The 20,803-nt window shown below is 53.9% G+C and overlaps 1 protein-coding gene across 1 annotated transcript in view; it reads left to right on the top strand.

Moving 5' to 3' along the window:
* CRTAC1 (cartilage acidic protein 1) overlaps positions 1–20,803 on the top strand; it is a 52,550-nt gene that overhangs the window by 3,180 nt on the left and 28,567 nt on the right. The window contains exons 3-4 of the mRNA XM_044236839.1: positions 10,238–10,374; positions 15,412–15,568. Of these exons, the coding sequence (XP_044092774.1) occupies positions 10,238–10,374; positions 15,412–15,568 (294 nt within the window). The remainder of the gene's footprint in view (positions 1–10,237; positions 10,375–15,411; positions 15,569–20,803) is intronic.

Raw genomic sequence — 20,803 nt, 5'->3', positions numbered from 1 at the left:
CAAATGTTCATCTGGGAGAGGCTGGAGCTGGGCCCCCAGTGCTGGGGGTGACAGTGCCCAGAAGCCTCCGTTCCAGACGTGCACCTCCCGGTGACCTTCTGTGGGTTCGAGGGATGTCTGTGGGTTTGAGTTAATTTTGCAGTTGAGTGATTCAATTGATTCATCGACAGTGGGCAGGGTGTGGAGCTGGGACATTTGTGCCATCTCAGCACTTCTTGGGGTCCAGCTGGCACAACGCTCAGCCGCTGCCACCCTGCCCACTGTGGGCAATCTGAGATCCCCTCCAGGAGCCCTGCCAGCCCATGCCTGCTCCTGGCATGTGCCTGGGGGCTCCTTCGGCCTGTGCTGGGGCATTGGAGGGACCTGCGTAAGAATGGCCCTGTCCTCTCCAACATCCCTTGGGATGTTGGAAGAGGGTCGAGACCCTACATCCTGGCAGTAGGAGTTAGTCTGTATGACCCTGAGATCTGCACCTTACTCACTGGGTGACCTCTCTCAGCCTCAACCCTATCATCTATAGAATATGAAAAATCATATCAACTTCATAAACTCAACTCCCTCCAGCAGCTCCGTAGACTATGCCCAGCGTCTCTGCCATGGCCTACCGTACCCCTCCTTGATGTGAGCCCTAATGCCTTTCTGATTCGGTGCCTACACCCTTCCTCTTGCTCACCATGTTCCCACCAGAGACTTTCATGCTTGCTGTTCCCTCTGTCTGAAATGCCTTTCCCACCACTGTTCTCGGGGCTCACTCCTTCCCTTCATTCAGGCTCATCCTCAGATGGGGTCTCACCCAAACACCTGAAAAACATAGCCGTATATCTCCTGATGGCCTTAATTTGCTCTATTTCCCTTCAAAGCACACAGCCCTATCTGAAAGTAGACTGTATATTTGCTTGTGGTTCATCTCTTCTGCTCTGCTAGTCAGCCTCCCAGGGATAAAAACTTAGTCTTGTTTGTCACTGTATCTCCAAGACCACTTAATGTCACTTAATAAACATTTAATACAGACATTTGAATGAATAACTGAGACACTGAACGAAAAGCACTTAACATAGTATCTAGGACTTAATAAGCACTCTCCAAATAGTAGCTGTTATAATCCAGCGATGTGACGAAAGCCAGATGTGCCGTGGACGGCAGTGTCAGACCTCCCTCCTGGCCCATGGGAGAGAGACTCGAGGAGCAGAAACAAAAAAGGACCATCCGGTAAAAAAGATACCACTCAGAAAAGGATACCAGGAGGGCCTGGGTCAAGGACTAAGAATTAGAAAACAAGGAGGAGGGAGGGACCAGAGGAAGATCCACCACGATCCCAAGAAGGCCTGGCCAACGAAACCAGCTTATGGCTTAACTGACATGGAAACTGACCAGCGAGTGTGGTTCAGGCAACACCTGACTTGGTGAAAACCAGGTGGGAGAGCACATAGGACGAAGGGGGACGAGAGGCTGGCTCCAACACCTCTCTCAACTCCCAAGAATGCAGGACCTTCCGCCCCTCCCTCTCAGAGCCCATCCCTCTAGGGGTCTGGCGCTGGTCACCACAGCCACTGAGCTTTGTGGCCCAAGCTCTCCAGCAACTCGAGACCCTGGGGTCATGGTCAGCAGGAACTGCGAGCCCCACCCCTTACATGACGTTCACTCCCTCCGTTCAACAGAACAGTCCCTGATAATCTGCTGCCTTCCATCTACATACAGCTCCCTCCTTTTCTCCACTGACAGTAGCACACTCCACTGGTACTGCTGCTCCTTGCTTGTTTCCTCCGACAGTTTCGGATATGATGTCACAGCCGCACGCAGACTGCTTGCTCTTTCTTGGGATGCTGTATCGTACTCCACTGTGTTGATTTTCCAGGCACCACACTGGTCCTCTATTGATGAACACTGAGATGACTTATCAAGTGAATAAGCTTGTCTGGCACGCCGTCGTCCACCATCGCAGGCGTGTCTGTAAGGGGCGTCGGGAGGAGGGAATTGCTGGGTCAGAGGACAGTCCTGTGACACTCGCATCGGCCCTGCTGCAAGCGAGCATCTCCTAACCTTCTCATTGACACAGTGTGCCATCATTTTTTTAAATATTTGACAATCTGATAGGAAAAAAACGGTATCGAAGTATAGTCTTAACTTTGATTTTTCTCAAAACGAGGGAGGCTGAGCATATTTTTATATATTCAAATCTCTTGTCTGCTCATTGCCTTTGCCTGGTTTCTCTATTGATTATTGGCCTTTTTCTTATTGATTTATAACACCTCTTTATAAATTAGGGAAACGAGCCCTCTGTCTGTAATGCATGTTGCAAACAGTTGCCCCTGGTTTGTCATTTGTGTTTTGTCTTTGTTCCTCATGGGCTTTGCAATGCAGAAAATTTTTATTTTTATGAACTTGGATTTATCACTCTTTTCTCTGATGGCTTCTGGGCTCCGTGTCATCCTTAGGCTGTCGGCAGGGACTCCTGTACCCTGGTGGAGAGGAGGAGTCCGTCACTGTGCCAAAAAAGAAAGGCACTTGGGGACAGGTTGTACTCCCGGCCTCTGCCCACACCACAGGTGGGCCGTGTGCTCTGGAGAGCGCACCACTGGTCTAGCGGCTCCCTCGCCAGCCGGTCCAGCGATACCCAGGCCCTCTACATCTCGCTACTGGCAGCAGCACTGAAAACAGCTAGAAGCTCTTCAGAATGCGGACTCTCAGGGCCCTACTCCAGACCTACTGACCAGAATTTGCACTTCACCAGAATGCGCTTGACTTCCTGTGTCTGGGAAAGCCTGAGCCACATGGTGCTGAGTCTCCAGCTTATTTCCTAGTAGGCTTCCAGGTCCTCCTCATTCCCAGCCATACTTTCCTGGGATGCAGCGTTCTGGTCTTCAGCTCCCCTAGTCTGGTGCCATTTGGGAAGACAAGCTCATGACCTGCTCAGCTTCCCTGCCCCCCTCCCCACGGGGCTCCTTTTGCATGTGGGCCCATAAGAAGTAAGGATGGACGAGGCTGTCAACACACCATAAACTGGGACCCCAAAGGCCATTTTCTCAGTCCTAACACAGAACGAGTTTCCTTAGGAGCCAGGGACTAGACTGCCCTCTGCCAGCCCCCACTCCAGCTCTCTGACTTGCGGCAGGTGGCGGGGGGGTAGGGGGCAGGGGAATGCTTTGCAGTCACACCGCAGTTTGAAGCTCAGCTTAGCCACCAGCTGTGCAGCCTCAAGCGAATGACTTAACCTGCAGAGTCCCAGTCTGTAAAATGACAAACCTGTCTTCCCGACACAACTCCAGAGACAACTAAATGAGCTAATGTGAATGAAGCACCTGGCAGGGGTTGGTCAGATTTCTGCCTTCACCCAGGGATGGAAGGGGGAAGACTCGGGTCAGAAATTCTATCAGGGTCAGGGGGAGTCTGGCTCCCTTCTTTATTAAAATGCCCTTTGCCTGAACTAGTTTTTTCTTCCCCTGAAGCCATCACTGCTTCGTAGGCTTTCCATTGACTAGGTCTTGTAAAGCATATTACACTCTGTGTCAGTTTATTCAGTTGCTTCCTGGAATGTGGCTCATTGAAGACCTGCGTTCCTGAATGCCCTGTCATTTCCTGGACGATGATGGTGGGGGGGGATGATGGTGGTGATGTGGTCATGATGACGGGGATAGTTATGATGGGGAAGATGAGGATGGTCATGATGATATGATGGTGTCATGATGATGGGGAAGGTGAGGATGGTCATGATGATGTGATGGTGGTCATGATGATGGGGATGGTGGTGATGGGGATGATAAGGATGGTCATGATGATGTGATGATGGTCATGATGGTGAGGACAGTGATGGTGGTCATGATGATGGGGATGTCATGATGGAGATGGTGAGGATGGTCATGATGATGGGGATGGTCATGATGGGGAAGGTGAGGATGGTCATGATAATGTGATGGTGGTCATGATGATGGGGATAGTTATGATGGGGAAGATGAGGATGGTCATGATGATATGATGGTGTCATGATGATGGGGAAGGTGAGGATGGTCATGATGATGTGATGGTGGTCATGATGATGGGGATGGTGGTGATGGGGATGATAAGGATGGTCATGATGATGTGATGATGGTCATGATGGTGAGGACAGTGATGGTGGTCATGATGATGGGGATGTCATGATGGAGATGGTGAGGATGGTCATGATGATGGGGATGGTCATGATGGGGAAGGTGAGGATGGTCATGATAATGTGATGGTGGTCATGATGATGGGGATAGTTATGATGGGGAAGATGAGGATGGTCATGATGATATTATGGTGTCATGATGATGGGGATGGTGAGGATGGTCATGATGATGTGATGCTGATGAAGATGGTGAGGTTGGTCATGATGTTGGGGATGGTCATGATGGGGAAGGTGAGGATGGTCATGATGATGTGATGGTGGTCATGATGATGGGGATGGTGGTGATGGGGATGATAAGGATGGTCATGATGATGTGATGATGGTCATGATGGTGAGGACAGTGATGATGGTCATGATGATGGGGATGTCATGATGGAGATGGTGAGGATGGTCATGATGATGGGAATGGTGGTGATGGGGATGGTGAGATTGGTCATGATGATGTGATGGTGATGAGGATGGTGAAGGTGGTCATGATGATATGATGGTGGTGATGGTGATGATGATGAGGATATTGTTTATTTTATTTGTTGAACTTATCTTATGCCAGATATTGTTCTAAGTACTTCACATACATTATAGAATTTAATTCTCAAAACAGCCTGATGAAAAAAAAAAAAAAAAACAGCCTGATGAATAGGTACCCATTCTCCTGGTCCCATTTCACAAATAAGAAAAGGACAAGTCTGTGGCTTGCCCAAGGTCAGCCTAGGCCAGGGGTTGTTGCTGGCTCCCTCCTGACCCCTGCTGTTTGGCAGTAGTCTCTTTGCTTTATGAAGGATTTTGGGGGCAGTGCCCTCTTCCCTGCCACACATACTTGCTCACTCTTCTCTTTTTCACCTGTACGGCCCTAAGTCTAGTCATCTCCCCAAGGTAGTGGCAGCCCATGGGGAAAGAGGCACTCGGACCAATGATTCTCAGGAAGATCCCTCTATGACCCCAGCTCACCCTTCCAGCAGTTACCCCTTGGAGGCAGAGCTTGGTGTGGAAGGGTTGACAGGATAGTGAATTGAGGGCCATTTGCTTGATGGACACTCCTGCCCTCGATGCAGAACCTTCCCCATTTGTCTGATGATTCTTCCATATCTGTCCCTTCTTTTCCTATGCCTGACTGCAGCTGCTCCTGGGACACGTTCTTTCCCCTCCGCCCCTACCCCAGACTTGCTGCCCTGTAAGCTGCTATCCTTCATGGCCAATGACCTCTTGGATATGTCTTCTCAGCCACTTTGTGACCCTGACAAATGCAAATGGTGTGAAGCCAAGCTCCTGCTCTCATGCCTAGCTGGCCCGGTGCCCCTACTTCAGTCTCTGTCCCATTCAACCCACTCAACCCCACTCAACCACCACCTCCAGCCTTCCTGCACCTGCCTCCTGCATCCCCTGCTTCCTCCCACTCCTACTATCATCACCGAATTGGCCACCCTTTCTCCCTTGCTAGCCCACGCCTCTCTCCATTGCCAGGTTCGTCTTCTGGAGACACCGTCTTCCCCAGATCAGAAACCACCAAGGGCCCCTTCTGCCCTCAGAATTAGTGGAGCAGAATTCTGCGTGGAATTAGTGGGTCTCTCCTGCCCTGCATGTTTTCCCCCATCGACCTCCACAAATTCTCCTCTCTGGGCAAACTGTGTGGCCTCTGTCTCTCTGTCTATGCCAAGTATTAATAGACTGATGTCCCCTGAAAGTCTCCAAGCAAGGAGTGAAAGATGCACAGAGTACGGCTGGGACCCTGGGCAACTGACTAACCTCTCTGCCCCCTCAATTTCTCCATCTGGGAGAAAGGTACTGTACCATCTCTCAAGGTGGGTTTAGGGCAGGTGGTGTTTATGAAAGAGAAGCTTCATGCAAAGCCTGGCCATACTAAGTGCTCTATACACAGGAGTCTTTGTTACTCGGACCCTTCAAGTCCAGGTTCAGGTGCCTCCTCCATCACAAAGCCCTCCCTCATCACCGTAGCCCCTTCCATCCCGACGTCATGGCATCTCCAGGACGTATCATCCCATCCTGCCCCTCCGAGCTCTGTTAGCTGTGGGGACTTAGGCAGGTCCCTTGTCTCTTGCACCTCAGGTCCTTCATCTATAAATCAAGCAGGCAAATCATTCCCAGCTCGGGGTTGTGGTGAGGGTTAATGAATGGGTGTGAAATGGCTGGCACATGAGGGAATATATGTGAAATGCTGCAGAAATGTTAAGTAGTATCAGTTTCACTGTGGTCCCACGGCATCTCCTCTACCCGTCCCTCCTGTTGTTGAATGAACAGTAAGCATCCAGAATCAGCGACTGAGACTCCTCTTTCCTGGTGGCCTTCTACCATACCTGGTACCCACAGGATGGCAGACTCCTGGGCCTCCCCTACTGAGCCGCCTGGTAGCAACTGGCAGTTCTACTGTCCCCTGAGACCTTCAAGTCTCCTTCAATACCCAGATGCCAAAGTCAGGATGGGAATGGAAGTCCCCAGACATGCGTCTCAGAGGGGCTGTGACCCCTGGAGCACACTGCCCTGCCCATAAACCCCCTTCTGTTTCTCCCAGGCCTCTGTCCTCTCAGAATCTGCCCCATAGGGCTCAGCAGAGCCCCTTTCTCCAGCAACTAACAGCCTCTCTTCTTCCTGGTCAGCTGCCCGCCGACTTAGTGTGGGACACCAGGGTGGAGGGCAGCTACAAGGAGCCAGAAGGCAGATTACACACCGACATGAGCCGGGTCCCAGTGCTGGGTGGTTACCGCTGGTGCCATCGACCCACACCGCCCGCTGTTTATCTGTCTTCCTGACACACCTAATTACCCAGGTTGCAGCTGCCAGAGCGTTTGCTCTTCCTAAATCACAGGCTCCCGTCTCCCCTCGCCCGGGCCTCCAGGCCTCTGCCTGCAGAGGGCCTGCCATTGATTTTGCCGTTCCCATTTATGATCTACAAGGCTCTGCATCACTGTTGCACATTTTACCTTAATTAGTTTATTCTTCTGGGCGTCCCTAGTCAGCTCAGAAGCCAGGAGGTGGAACAGGGGAAGAGGCTAAGAACGCGGGACACCCTGACCTCTCCGGCCACAAAGCCCAGGGCCTGGCCCAACAGCAGCACCCTACCACAGCAGCTGGCTAAGACCAGGGCTCATTCCGCAGGGTGTTAATAGGAGAGCTGCACAAAGGGGTTCCATGGCCAGCTGTGCTCGGGACAGGCTGAATTAAATAAGACTCAGTAGGTAATTTATTGCAGGGCTTGTCAAAGTTTTAATAGACTGATGTCCATTGAGATTCTCCAAGCAGGAGGATGGAAGTTGTGGTCGTTCCCAAACTTAGATGATCACAGAATCTTCCAGGCAGCTCACAGAGACCAGGGTTCCATAAAGCACGCTCTGGGAAATGTTTATCTTGGGGGAACAGGGAGTTGGAGGTGATGAGGCAAACAGAGGAGGACAGAGGCACCCTGGGGCCATAGTCTCCTCTGGTCTCACTGAGGCAGGACATCCGCAGCATGAGGAATTGCTCCTGCTGAACGTGGAGATGTGTGTCGAACTCCGCAGAACCCCAGCTGCTGGCAGCTGCTTTCTCACACTGGACCACGCGGGGCTAGAAGTTAACCCCAGTATTGCAGGGGAGACTAGCCTAGCTGGAGGGACCATCTAAAGGGGCCCTGGTCTGACAGAGGAGGGCAAGGGTTTCTTGCTGTTGGTGGAGACTAGAGACCCACAAGCCTGCAGGGCCATCGTCAGAGGTCCCCCAAGCATTAGGAAGTGATGACAAGGTTGCCACTGCCTCAGGAACAGCCTCGAGCATGGCAGTCCAGGCCCACAGCCCCTTCTCTGCAGCCCTCAAATCCAAAACACTCTGAAAGCCTCAAGTGCTTTTTTTTTTTTTTAAGTTTGTGGGAAAATGAATTGCTGGCAAAACCTGTCCTGAGCTGACGTGAGCTATTTATAGGCTTTATTTATCCCACTTAGTGTGAATATTCATCTATTTTACTGCAGAAATATTAATGTGTTTAATTACAAGGTGCTGCCCCATCCCTCCCGGGGGTGTTATGTAATAAACGGTGTGTGCACTGTGTTACCTTTCTAAAATGTGAAAGAACAAAATCTAAATTTCTAAGTACGTCTGGCCCCCCGGGATGGCGCTGCGGTCCTCGGACTGGGGTGGCATGGGCCGACCTGGGCAGCTCTGACCCGGGGCTGGGGGGCTGCCGTGCATTTTGTCCTGTAATTCTCACAGCGACCTCTGAGGGAGGAGGCTCGGCTGGTACCCCAAGGCCCAGATGAGGAAACCGAGGCTGGAGAGGGTAAAGGGCCAGCAAGGCCCCAAGCTAAGGGGAGTCGGCACCTGTGCTTCCGTCCAGATCCAGTTCCTCAGTTGCCCCAGTGGGCTTCCCTCACCAGCCACAGCAGTTCTGTGCCCACCCCAGCTGCGCTCCCCAGCCCAAGCCTCCACACACAAATACCAGTAGGCCTCCCGGATCGGCTTCCAACTCTGCTCACAAAAGGCCTTCCCTCCCCCCAGACGGGCCTCTGCACTTCTGGGAGGGTCGGGCCAGGTAGGAGGGCTCTGCTCCAGGGCCAGCTCCCTAGGGTCTGGGGAGCATCTCAGAAGCCACCGCCAGACCCCACGGACCACACAGCAAACCCGCTGGTCCCTGTGGTCTTAGGAGGTTTCCACAGGAGGCCACTTAGAGAGCAAAGCCTTTTGTCCTCTCCTGGGCAGAACTCCCTGAGGGATCCTTCATAAGTGCCCTCTCCTAACATGGCCCCACTCCCTCAGTCCTACTCAGCCACTCATTTCGCACACAGACTCTCACCAGGCAGTGTGGAGCCAAGGTCCCTAAAGGATCTTGGAGAGGGCCCCATCTGTAACCTGGGAATGACCACTTCCGGCTAATACCCCCCCACACCTCGAGGAGGCGCTGTGCTCTCCTTCTGTGTACATCAACTCCTGTGTTCTTCACAGTAAACTGGTTGTAGCTATGACTTTCATCCCATCTGCAAATGGGAAAACTGAAGCTCAGAGATGCTAAGCAACTTGCCCAAAGTCAACAACTAGCCCCTAGAATAGTGGAATCTGGGTAGAACAGAGACCAGGATGGGGGCTTGTTTACTCTAAACCCCAAGGTCTTAACCACTGCGCCATACAGTTCTCTTCAGCCTAAGCCATGGCCTCCACCCTGGGCCAGCCAGAGAGTCAAGTGCAGGGGTCTGTCCCTAGGGCCACTCGTCCCCCAGCTCACATTCCTGGCTTCCTACAGCTGCCCCTTTGCTGTCTCTCCTGTGTTTCCTATGCCAGCCCTTGAGCGTGGAACATGACCCCTCCCAAAATACGAACGCTCTGGGGCTCACATGAGCAAGAAGCCAACTAGGGGTCATGGCAGAGTGGAGCTCTCTAAGTAGTCTTACAAGGGATTGAGCCTCTGGCCACCAGGAGTTCTTTGATCTTCCCCAAAATAAACCGCACAGTGCCATGCGTGCAACTCCCTAAGCTGGCGGTCCTCGGCCTCCATCCAGCTCTGAAAGGGGTGGAGACCCCGGCCCCTGAGGGCCTCCCAGGGCTGCTCACCCCTTTCACCCCACCTGGGCACTGACCCTGACCCTACTGCCATCAGGTGCCCCTGGGGGTGGGCGACAAGTCCGTCAGAGCTCCACCTCCAGCCCCTTTCTGGATCTGGGCTTAGAGCCCCAGCTACCAACCAGCACTGTTTCTTCTCAGACCCAAATGAGGTCCTGTGATCCAGCAGAGAATGCAGGAAAAGGTCCCGGAGAAAGAGACATCCTGGGTAGGATTTGGGTGCTGGAATATCAGCAAGCTCAGATCTCCCGTACGGTCGGCGCAGGAGTAGAGGGCCAGGTGTAAACCCCGCTGTTGAGGGTCATCTCAGACCCACAGTAGATCTGTGGCTACTGAGGCCTGGGTTGCCAGACCTTCATAAGCCAGTCTCTTATCTCAACCGAAAATACCCCAGCGCCCCCCAGACAGAGAGAGCCTCACCCGCCTGCTGTGGGGAGCGCTCACCTTGCCTCGATCACCTGTCTACCTGTGGCCCCAACCACCTGTGGCAGGTGTCGCGAAACCTACCTGCACACTGGGCCACCATCCACCAGCCTCCCTTCCTCTTCTCTCCAGGGGTGGCCACGTACACGGACAAGTTGTTCAAGTTCCGCAACAACCGCTGGGAAGACATCCTCAGTGACGAGGTCAACGTGGCCCGCGGTGTGGCCAGCCTCTTTGCCGGGCGCTCCGTGGCCTGCGTGGACAGGACGGTGAGCTTAGGGGTGCATGGGGGTCTGGGGAGAAGAGGGGGCCACACAGCAACGTGAGAGCTCACAGGGGACATGGAAGGAAGCCCACAGGCAGACATGGCCCGACAGAGCGGGGCTGTCCAGGGCAGAGCCCAAAGATGCACCCCCCACAGTGCCTTGCATGTAGCAGGTGCTAAATACTGACAAGATTTTCAGGGTGAGTTACTATCTGCTTTCACATCCTTTCTCCCTTGAGGCTCTCCCAGCAACCAGCCAGGAAACTGGTCAGGGGCTGTCCTCACCATGCCCATTGGGCAGAGGAGGGCACTAAGGCCCAGCTTAGGCACTAACTGGCCTGAGGCCCCCAACGAGATTGGCAGTGTGACTAGGACATGAATCAGACTCTTCTAGCTCTAAACCTTGTGATCATTCAGTCATTCAGCCAATATTTATTAAGCCTTTACTATGTGCCAGGCATTGAGCCATATGGCTCTTGCTGAAAATATTTGTGGAACGGTGAAGGAATGACAAAAAGATTGGTTAGTGGGTGAAGGAGGGTGGCCTGAATGTCCCAGTCCTCTGGTTAATCAGTAGCTCGGTCACTGCTTTCATGCCTGCTAGTTCCCCCCATGGCAGGTGCCAAGCCAAAGCAGGTAGGGAGGAAAGGCGGAAGGGGAGGGGCAGGAGCAGACAGCCACCTGCCCCAGTGGGTGGCTCCAGCCCAGGCTTGCGTCCCAGCAGCCCCAGCTAGAGCCTGAGCTTGGTGGTGGAGGCCATTTATCCCTCCTGTCACCCGCTCCCCTGCTGCCCCCTCCTTGGCTTTAGAGACAGGCGTCAGTAAATCAGGGGCCCAGCTGCTGTCTAGCTTCCATTCCGGGGGCAGGGGCAAGGGGCTAGGGGCCTGGCTAGTTTCAGGATGGAGATGGCAACCAAGGGGATTGGGGATTCAGCGTGAATCTTCACAGCAGGGGCCTCCAGGCCTTGGGAGAAGGCAGGTGCCAGGTATAAATATTTATTTCTTAACAAGCTGGTGCTGGGAAAAGAAGCCAAGCTGGGCTGTGAAGCCACATTTAGCCCTGACCTGAATCTTTGCCACCTGGACTCCTGCCTGGTGGGAGGGGAGGAGGAGGCCGTGGCTCTCTGAGCTGCCTCAAAAGAGTGAGAAGGGTCTGTCTGGAGGGTGCCAGGCCTGGCCGCTGCCGGGAGCCTCTTGCCAGCCTCCTGCTTCCTGCCTCGCTCCTGCGGAACCAAGGCTTCCCACACTTGGCCAAGGTGAGAATCAGCTCTGAGCTGGGGACAGGGCCTGAAGGTTAATCACAAAGAGATGCACTCTTTGTCCTAACAAGGTCATGTGCACGCCCACTCTTTTAACCACAGGACAAAGGCACCATGTGAAATACAAAAAAAAAAAAAAAAAAGAAAGAAAGAAAGAAAAAACAACAACAAAAAGCTTTGGCATGCAGGCACTCGGGGAACTAGGAAAAAACCCTACAGGGTCTGCCACCAGGAGAGGGGCTCCTTTCTGGGTCCAGCCACCACTGCCACCCTGGGTCCTGAGAACTGGAGGGGGGCGGGGAATAGAGCCAGGTCATGGCCACTCTGGGATGCTGCGCAGTATAGGAAACACAGAAGCAATCTTAACAATAATGACCGTTAACCGTAATGAGAGAGCAGCACACCAAGCCCTGAGCTCGGGGCTTTATTCACGTTATTTACTGATTCTTCACAATAGGCTTACGAGGTATCTGCTGTCATTATCCCCATTTGACAGATCTGGAAACTAAGGCTTCCAGCAATTAAGAAACTTGACCTTGGTCAACGTAGTAAAATGGCTGACAAAGAGAAATTGAGAATGAATCAGACGCCTTTCTGTCCCACGGAGATCTTGCCCCTGGGTGAACCAGTGTCAGTCACCAATTTCTAACCACAGGTGCTGTTACAGTGTTCACCTACCCCTTTCTCAGCCCCACAGCACCCCCACCCCCCAGCACTGATGCCTTTTAGTTGACCTGTTCCCAGTGTGTGGTCTCCGGACCAGCAGCACCAGCAACATTGTCGGAAAGGACCCGCACTCCCTCCTCCAGACCTACTGTGTCTGAATCCACGGGGCGGGGGAGGGGGGCAGAAGTCTGGGTTTGAGTGAGCCCTGCAGGTGACTCTGGCGCAGGCCGTAGTGGGACAGCTGTCCCTCAGGTAAAGGTCTCAACCCTACCACATGCCCTTCCTGTCCTGTCTCCAGCTGCCCCCGTCCCCTCTAGGCCCCAAACCTGACACCCTCGCCTGCCCTTTGTCTGCAGCCGCCTCATCACTCACCCACCTTTCTGGATCCAGCTCAAAGCTGATCTCTTACAAGAAGCGTTCCCCGATCAATAATGATTATGCCTCATGTTTATATAGCATTTTTATCTCTTGGAGACCTTTCACATGTGTTGTCTCATTTCATCTTCTCAACAACCCTGCCAGGAAGCAGGGGGAGTATGAATCCCCTTTAACACACGAGGAGACGCAGCCAAAGTGGGTGAGGAAACTGTCCAAGGACAAAGCCACAGAGGGGCAGAGTCTGGACCGGGACCAGGCTAATATCCCTAGACCGTGGCTCTCCAGGTGTGGTTCCTGACTCAACGGCATCGGCTTCACCTGGGAATTTGTTCAAGATGCAAACTCTCGGGCCCCACCCCAGAGCTCCCAAATCAGAAACTTGGAGGATGAGACCCAGCATCTACGGTTGAACAAGAGCTCCATGTGATTCTGATGTAGACTGAAGGGGGACCCCACTGCCCTGGGGAGCCTCTCCCCGGGCTCATCTCTGCAGCCCCCTCACTGTCCCAGGGTGACTGTAGTCAAGGCCACACGGCAAATTTCTGCAGTCCCCTGCCATCGTAACGCACCTATGTTTGTCAACTTTTATAATCCCCATACAGTGAAGAAAGGAACTAGGTATAATGGAATTTTATAAACATCCTAATTTCCAGCCAAGTGCCTTTCAGTTCATTGGGGCTTAATTGCCCATTTGTGGCGGGGATTGCCAACAGCTGGTAGGGTCAGGCGTGGGCCCGGGGATGGCACACTTTCCCCTTCGGCCCCTTTCATTTAGTCTTCATCCGATCATTCCACGCACATACGCCGAGCTCCTGCCACCGGCAGGTGCCTCTCAAAGTTCTCCCCTAGTCACGAAGCTGTGCCATGAAGCCCTGCATCTCGAACTTCGGTTTTGTGCAGGGATCCCATGGGGGTGGTGTGAAAACTCAGATTCTGCTTCATCGGGCCTGGCAAAGGGGACAGGCCACCGAGAGTCTGCAGTTCTGACCTGCTCCCCCATGACAGCAGTGCTGCTGAATGACAAGGCTGGGAATGCACAGTGTCCCAGCAGCAGGACGGAGCCTCAGATAACTGAAGCAGAGGGGGCATCGGCATCTTTAGGGAATATCTTTGCCTCCTCCTTCTCCAGCCCCCCACACGCCCTTTCTTGCATTTTCTATTCCGGCAACACCGAACGAACCACTTGTGGTTTCCCTACATACATCATTCTGTAGAGTATCATTTCTGCCTGGAAGGTTCTTTCCTGCACACTTCACCTGGCTGAGACACCTCTTAGAAAACCTTTTCTGAACTCTGCCGGTTCAGTGCTCCTTCCTCTGGGAGCCCCTCTTCTGTACATGAGCAAATGCTGTACATAGTCTCTCTCCCTCTCTTTAAAAAAAAAAAAAAAATTTAATTCCAGTCTAGTTCACATTTTTTAAAAATTTTATTTCCGGGATCGTTAACTTACGTGTTCTCTGAATCCTATATGTTCTTGTATTACGGTTGCCGTGTCCGCATTCCCTCAGGAGACCGTGAGCCCCTTTGTTGGCCTCAGCCTCAAAGTCAGTCAGACTCAAGTAGCTCTTCGTCAGCTCCCCCAAAGAAAACATTCCCACGGAAGGGATAAAGCCAGTGATCGGTTAGGTGGGAGGGGGGTTCAGTTGGGGAAGAAATCGAAGTCAGCCACGCGGGCCAAGGGCAGAGAAGAGAGCGGCCTGGAACTCAGCTGTTTCTCTCGCATTGTTTCGCGTTTCTAGCTTGTGTTTAAACAAGGTGACAAGCAACTGGAGAGCGAAGATGTTGTCTTGGGGACATTTAGAGCTGAATGCGCTGCAGGTAGTTGGAGCTCAAGAAATATCTGCTATCTGATGGGTTGGAGGAAAATGATGAGAAGGATGAGGGGAAAGCTGGAAAACTGTTCGGATGCAGAAAACAGGTGGCTCTCTGGGGAGAAAGGAGGCATCCATTGAAAAAATGACACGGTTCTAATAACAGGCAGACAAGAAGCGTTTGTCAGTGGGGTTTCAGACCAGAGCAGACAAGGATGGTAGCAAGGAGGAGCTGGTGCCCAGGGCTTCTCCTGGATGCAAAGGCAAAAAATGTTTGAGACAGCGTTACAAAGGCAGAAGCAATACACTATTCCTTTCTGGTAATGTGGGCAAACAGAGGAACTGGAAGGGGGGCCCCCTGCATATCCAAGCCTCTTAGGCCATCGAAATAGCAGAATGAAGGAATCCAGGGTGGGAGGTGGGGAGGGAGATGACTCTGGAATTTGCTTGTCATCTTGGCTGGGGTGAGCTTGAATGGGAGAGAGAGAGACTGAGAATAATGGGAATTGGTAGATCAATCAATCAGCAAATATTTATTGAGCAGCTACCCTGGCTGGCAGCTGGAGAGAGCTCAGCTGGAGAGAGGCACATTAGAAAATTGTCTATAAAAAGGTGGTTGTGGGGGAGAGGGAGGGATGTGTTCTTCTGGAACAGGATAGAAGGAGAAGCCGGGCTGCTTTGTTGTAGGAATCGGCAGAGCAGGAAGGGGGGTGGTGGTGTTGTGCAGTCTGCAGCCTCGGGGAAAAGTGATTCTGGAGTTGGGCCCCCCAAGGCCCGCAAGGCCCTTCACACCAGACCCCAGGGAGAGGAAGCTGAGCCAAAAAGACCCATGGTCCTACACGAGGAAAGGGAGAGCCCCTTTCTTGGAAAGAGACCACGACGAGCCCAGATGGGCCTGCTCACCTACCCTCCTTCCCTTCTTCCCCAGGGCTCTGGACGCTACTCTATCTACATTGCCAATTATGCCTACGGTAACGTGGGCCCTGACGCCCTCATTGAAATGGACCCCGAGGCCAGTGACCTCTCCCAGGGCATTCTGGCGCTCAGAGATGTGGCTGCTGAGGCTGGGGTCAGCAAATACACAGGTAGGCAGAGTGACACCAGGTGGCGGGGTGGCGGGCCGGGGTGCTGTGAGTTGGAAGGGCGGGAGGCCTGGGGCTGGGGGCTGGGCCCGGCAAGGCTGAGTCTAAATCATCAGCGACCATGGGAGAAGAGGGGTTTGTGTCCCTGGGAGGGGAGGATGAAGGCTTTTTTTCCCAACCCACCCCCAGCCGGCGGCTCCTGCAACACTGCCTCTCCAAGGGTTAGTGAGCGATCTGGCAGGCGTGGGCTTTGGGGGACCCCGTGGGGGCCGTGAGACATAGGATGAGAACACTGTAACATCCTATCCCCAGAACCTTTTGCCCCATCCCCCGCTGTAACCCAAATGATGGGCGAACACGTTCTGGAGGAGAAAACTGACAAATCACAAAGGCCGAGGTTTAAAGCATTCTTTATTGCCAAACAGCAGATGAAATTATTTACTTATACATAAGCAGCCAGGAATTGAGTGCTAAATCCCTAAGCTTCAGCTGGGTCCCGTCTCGGATAACTGAGCTCAAAGAATTGTGTTCTTGTTCCAAAACCTCTCCGGCCCCTTTTCTTGAAGCCATGCCCCCTTCCCCACATACACACACCTCTCTGGATGGGGGACCTATTGTCAGAGTCTCTGATAGGGAGATCTTTCTAGGGAAGGCTGTTTTTCTAATTCGAGCACGGCTGCTGACTAAACTCTGATAAACTGCCAATAGACTGCTGATTACAGAGCAATCCGGTTCCTGCTCCGGGTGCCAGAAACCAGGAAGCCAGAGCTGTGCACAGCCACGTCTCACGTGAACTTCGGCTTCCCTTGTCCTGGTCCTGTCATCTGGACGTAGAGATCCCATTGCTGGTTGACCTTCCTGATCTCTCCGTCCCAGCTTGCCCAACAGATTTCCAAAGGGCCAGCCCACCCCAATCCAAATCCTGGGCCCGGAAGGATGCTTGGTTGGTGGGGGGTGGGAGGGGGTCATTTGGGCCATCCCTCTGCCCCCATACACCTGCGTGGGTAGCCAATTCTCAAAGCCCTACCTAGAAAGGGTTGTCACAGCCTCTCATGAGTTTATAATGCCTTTCTCTAGCCAAATTTCCACTTCGCTGAGACGGAGAGATTGATGTTGACCTGTCTGACGAAGTTTGTGGGAACAAACGGCTAGACAGTAAAATAGTTTGCACAGCTCCAGCCCCATGCCAGCGCGCACAAGCTCCGCACGTGAACGTGCAGACTTCCTGGCTGAGTGTCAGTAATAAACCATGCTTTCCTGGGAAAAGGAATAAACATGCAGGAGCTTCAGCCTAGATTTGTACCGTCAATTTTTCTGAATAGTTCCCAGTTCTGTGCATTGGGCTGGCTTGGCAATTAAGTGCCTTGGTCTGCAGGAGAAGGAGAGTGGGCTGGGGAGATGAAGTACTTGAAAATGATGAGCTGGAGGGAGGCGAGGTCGGGGAGAGAGGCTTCTACATGGAATAAAAGAATTCAGGAAGTTGTGGCTGGGGTGGAGCATGAAGGGGGCATTGTTCGTGCTGGCTGGATCGGCGGAGGGGCTGGCAGGAACCGAGGAGGGGGCAGGAGGCGACCAAGAGGAGACAGCTGAGGAGGACGGATGGGGATGGGAGCAGCAGCCAGCTGAGCCAGGCTGTACTGAAAGGACCAGGCAGCTCAAGGAAGGGGCAGCAGTTTCTGTGGAGCACACAGGCAGGCGGGGGCAGCTGGCGTGCCCAGAGGACACGTTAGAGCGGCTCTGCAGACTTCCAAAAGCCATTTGGCTGAGAAGAACCTATTTGGCCCACCAAGTTACTATTGTGTCTGCCCGCCTTCCCCAGCCCACCCTTTCCTTGCCCGCCAAGCCCCTCAACTCTACCCCGCAGACCCCGTTGTCACTTCGTTAATGACACATGGACATCTGGCTGGAAAACTAACCCAAAGCACCCCCCTGAATCCCAGGGACGGACCCCAAATGTAAGGGCCGCCACTGGAGCCTGGCCTGATTGCTGAGTCTCTGGCACACGGCCAGAGCTCAGCTCCAGGCTCGGGCCCTGAGGCCTGGAGAAGGGGAGGGACACAGGCAGTGACGAGCAGGCCCTGGAGGAAGCCAGCCATAGCCAGATGTGCAGCCCGGGAGCCACAGGTCCCCAGAGCCCAGCCACACAACACCAGCTGCTGGACAGACCTCAGAGAGCCTCTTGTTTTACAAAAGAGCCAACCGAGGTCCAGAGAGGAGAAGGGACTTGCCCAAGGTCACACAGAGGGTTTGCAGAGAAACTAGCGTCCTGAGCCCCAACCCCCCAAAGCCCCAGCCACGATCCACTAACCTTTCTGGTGACCTCCAGCTGGAGCCTCCCAGCTCCAGCTCACAATACAGGAGGAGCTGTATCCCCGGGACACAGCCCCAGGGATTGGCACTCAAGGGCATGATTTGGACCCCCCAGTTTTTGTGGCTCGAGCAACTGCTTGGCCTAGGCTGTGCCTGGCAGTAGGGGGAGGCCCGGGCAAACGGTGGGCAGGCTGGCCAGTGGTGCTGCCTGCCCTGTGCTGTCTGCTCTCCCGCGGGGGAAGGGAGGCCATCTCTCCAGACTGGAGCGAGTTGGCTGGCAGCTGCTGCTCTGCTAGGTCACAGTGCCATCTAGTGGCCAGTGTGCCAGCTCTCGGGGGACAGGAGGGCCACTGGCGGACCGAGGGTGCTGAGTTGAGCTGGTGCTGACTTGAGTGGAGGAAAGCCCACTCCCCCATGGCTCCTAGTTCAAGGAGAATCCCAAGCCCCGACTTTCCCAGATGCCTGCAGCCCCTAAGAGCCTGAAGGGTACAAGGAATCCTGAGAATTAGTCATCCATGTGGCAGAAGGCCTGGCATGGAACCCAAGTAGAGGGAATGTAAGGACCAGGACTCTGCACTGGCCTCTGCAGCCCTGAGTGACCTTGGGCACCTCCCCCAGCCTCTTTAAGCACCTTGAACTCACTGTCTGAACTACCATCTCGCTGAGCTGCTGAGAGGACAGGACCTGGTGCCATGGTCTGGTGGCACAGGTGGCACCAGAATCTGGTGCCACAGGTCCTGCCTCAGCCGCCCGTCCTGTCCAGGCAGCGACGGGCCATTTATTAACCTCGTGGGCCTCAGTTTTCTCACCTGCAGTGGGGGCATGAGAATGAAAGGAGGCATTGGACAGGCCTGGCTCAGAGGCGGGACCTTCGGAGTGCAGCAGACAGCAACACCCTCCTCATCCGAGGTGCCCAGGAGGACAGACACCAGGGCTGTCTGCTGGGCACTTCCTGGGTGCTGGATGCAGAGAGCATCATGCCAGGCACAAGGTGCAGCCCAGAACAAGCCCACCCACCGCTTCCCTGGAGGTGGTCTCCGTGGGGTCCCCTGTCCACCTTCCAGCCCTGGGTACAGTCACGGGGTTCTTCATGCCCCTCCACTGGAATCCATTGGTCTCCATCTTCACCCTGCCTCCCCAGTGACCCAGCCTCCACCCCTTCCCCAGGAGCTCTGCATTTTGGCCTCACCTCTTGAGGAAGCATCTGTCTGGGCTGCAAGGCAGCCGTTAAGGAATCCTTATAAGAAATTTGGAAAGAAAATGAAGGTGGCTTTAGGATATGGGGTGGGGATTTTTGCTGTTGGCTGGGAGCAGTGTAGAACAAAGCGGAGGGCAGATCTGATTTATAGGAAGTCATTACTGGAGGAGAAGGAGATGCCTAAAGCCCAGCTGAGGCCTCTGGCGGCTCCCCGTCAGCGGACTCCAGAGAGCTGACCACGGGCAACAGAGGGGGCCACAGAGCCTCCCAGGCTGGCAGGTGGGCACTGCCTTGCAGTGGGATGTGACAGGCAGAACTGGAGGGACAGGCTCCTCGATGGACTCCCTCGGGGACTACAACCCTGGGCCTGCCAGGGGGACCCAGTGCCCCAGGACATTGTGGTATCCATGCATTAGATGATTGACAAGAAGGGACATCACTTTTCTTTCAAAACAAACACAAATACTCTTATAATAGAAACGTGATCATGGTGCACTGTTTCTTCTGCTAAAATAAGAGATTTTAAAGAAAGGTCAAGCCTGCGGCTGGTCACTCTGGGCCTTACCAGGAGTCCAGCTCCCTCTTCTGTTGGGAGGAAGCTTGAGTAGAAAGGTTTGGGAACACCCTCTGGGGCCAGCCCAGGCTCTGGGGTCACTCAGATGTGCGTTTGGACTGCGATCAGCGGCCTGTTGGCTGCCCTCCTTGAGCCTTGGTTTCCTCACCTGGAAAACGGGGCAGTGGGATAAGACGCGGATGGTGCCTAGGACAGGGGACTGGAGAACAGGTGCCCAGATGAGCTGGGCTTCTTCAGAGCCTTGCCCATTCCCCTGTCCACTGCCCTGGCGGCATCCTACAGGGAGGGGCTGCCAGGATTGAGGGAGGAGTGGAATGTCTGCGTCTAATACTCTCCACCCCGTGTACTCGGAACCCTACCAGGTCCTGGGACGGCTCACAGGGGGTCGTGGGTGGCAGCACTAGCACTGACACATATTATTCTACCTTTGAATGTTTGGGGGAATTTAGGATTAAAGACCCTGTTACCATCCTGCCCTGACCCTCACACCCCTTCTCCCACACACCCGTGCACACAAGCACGCACACGCGCACACACTGCCCATTCCTCCACCTCTGTGTTTTCCAGCATCTTTGTTACTCTTCTACAGTTTCTTGGATGCTCTTGGCAGCCTGCAGGCCTTGGCATCCACAAGAATTGTATTTCTGTTGAGGTCTCAGTAGATTAATCCCATGGGTCCAGATTCTTGGGACAACGAGCCTCACAAAGCCTCCCTCCACTGGCATGGGCTCCAGATGGGCCTGGTATCTACTCCCAGCCACGCTGGTCCCGAGTTTCAGCCTGGAGAAGGCATCCTGGGGAAGGATCCCAGGGCCTGGAGGGCACACAGCTCAAGTTCCTTTAGCCAGAGCAGGTGCAGAGCCCAAGTAAGGACCTAGAGGCTCTTCCTTAGCATGGCAAATACTCCTGCCTCCTCGTGCCTGGGTCCTCCGGCCCCCAGCAGGATGCCACCCCCACCCTTATTCCACGCGGCCTCGCTTTCCCATCATCGCCCCTACCCACTCCAGCTCTCAGATACAATCCAACTTGACGGCCGACCACCCCAGGGCTGCCTAGATGCCATTTGAGAAATGGATCACCTGTACCTAAACTGGACTTGGGTCCACCTCACCAGAGGGTTCGGGGTTTTGCGGTGCAAGGGTTCCAGGGTTTAACG

The sequence above is a fragment of the Neovison vison genome, chromosome 2 (genome assembly GCF_020171115.1).
Source record: "Neovison vison isolate M4711 chromosome 2, ASM_NN_V1, whole genome shotgun sequence".
NCBI classification, from domain to species: domain Eukaryota; kingdom Metazoa; phylum Chordata; class Mammalia; order Carnivora; family Mustelidae; genus Neogale; species Neogale vison.
Note: the sequence above shows the minus strand (reverse complement) of the source record. Positions and strands in the feature narration are given on the sequence as shown.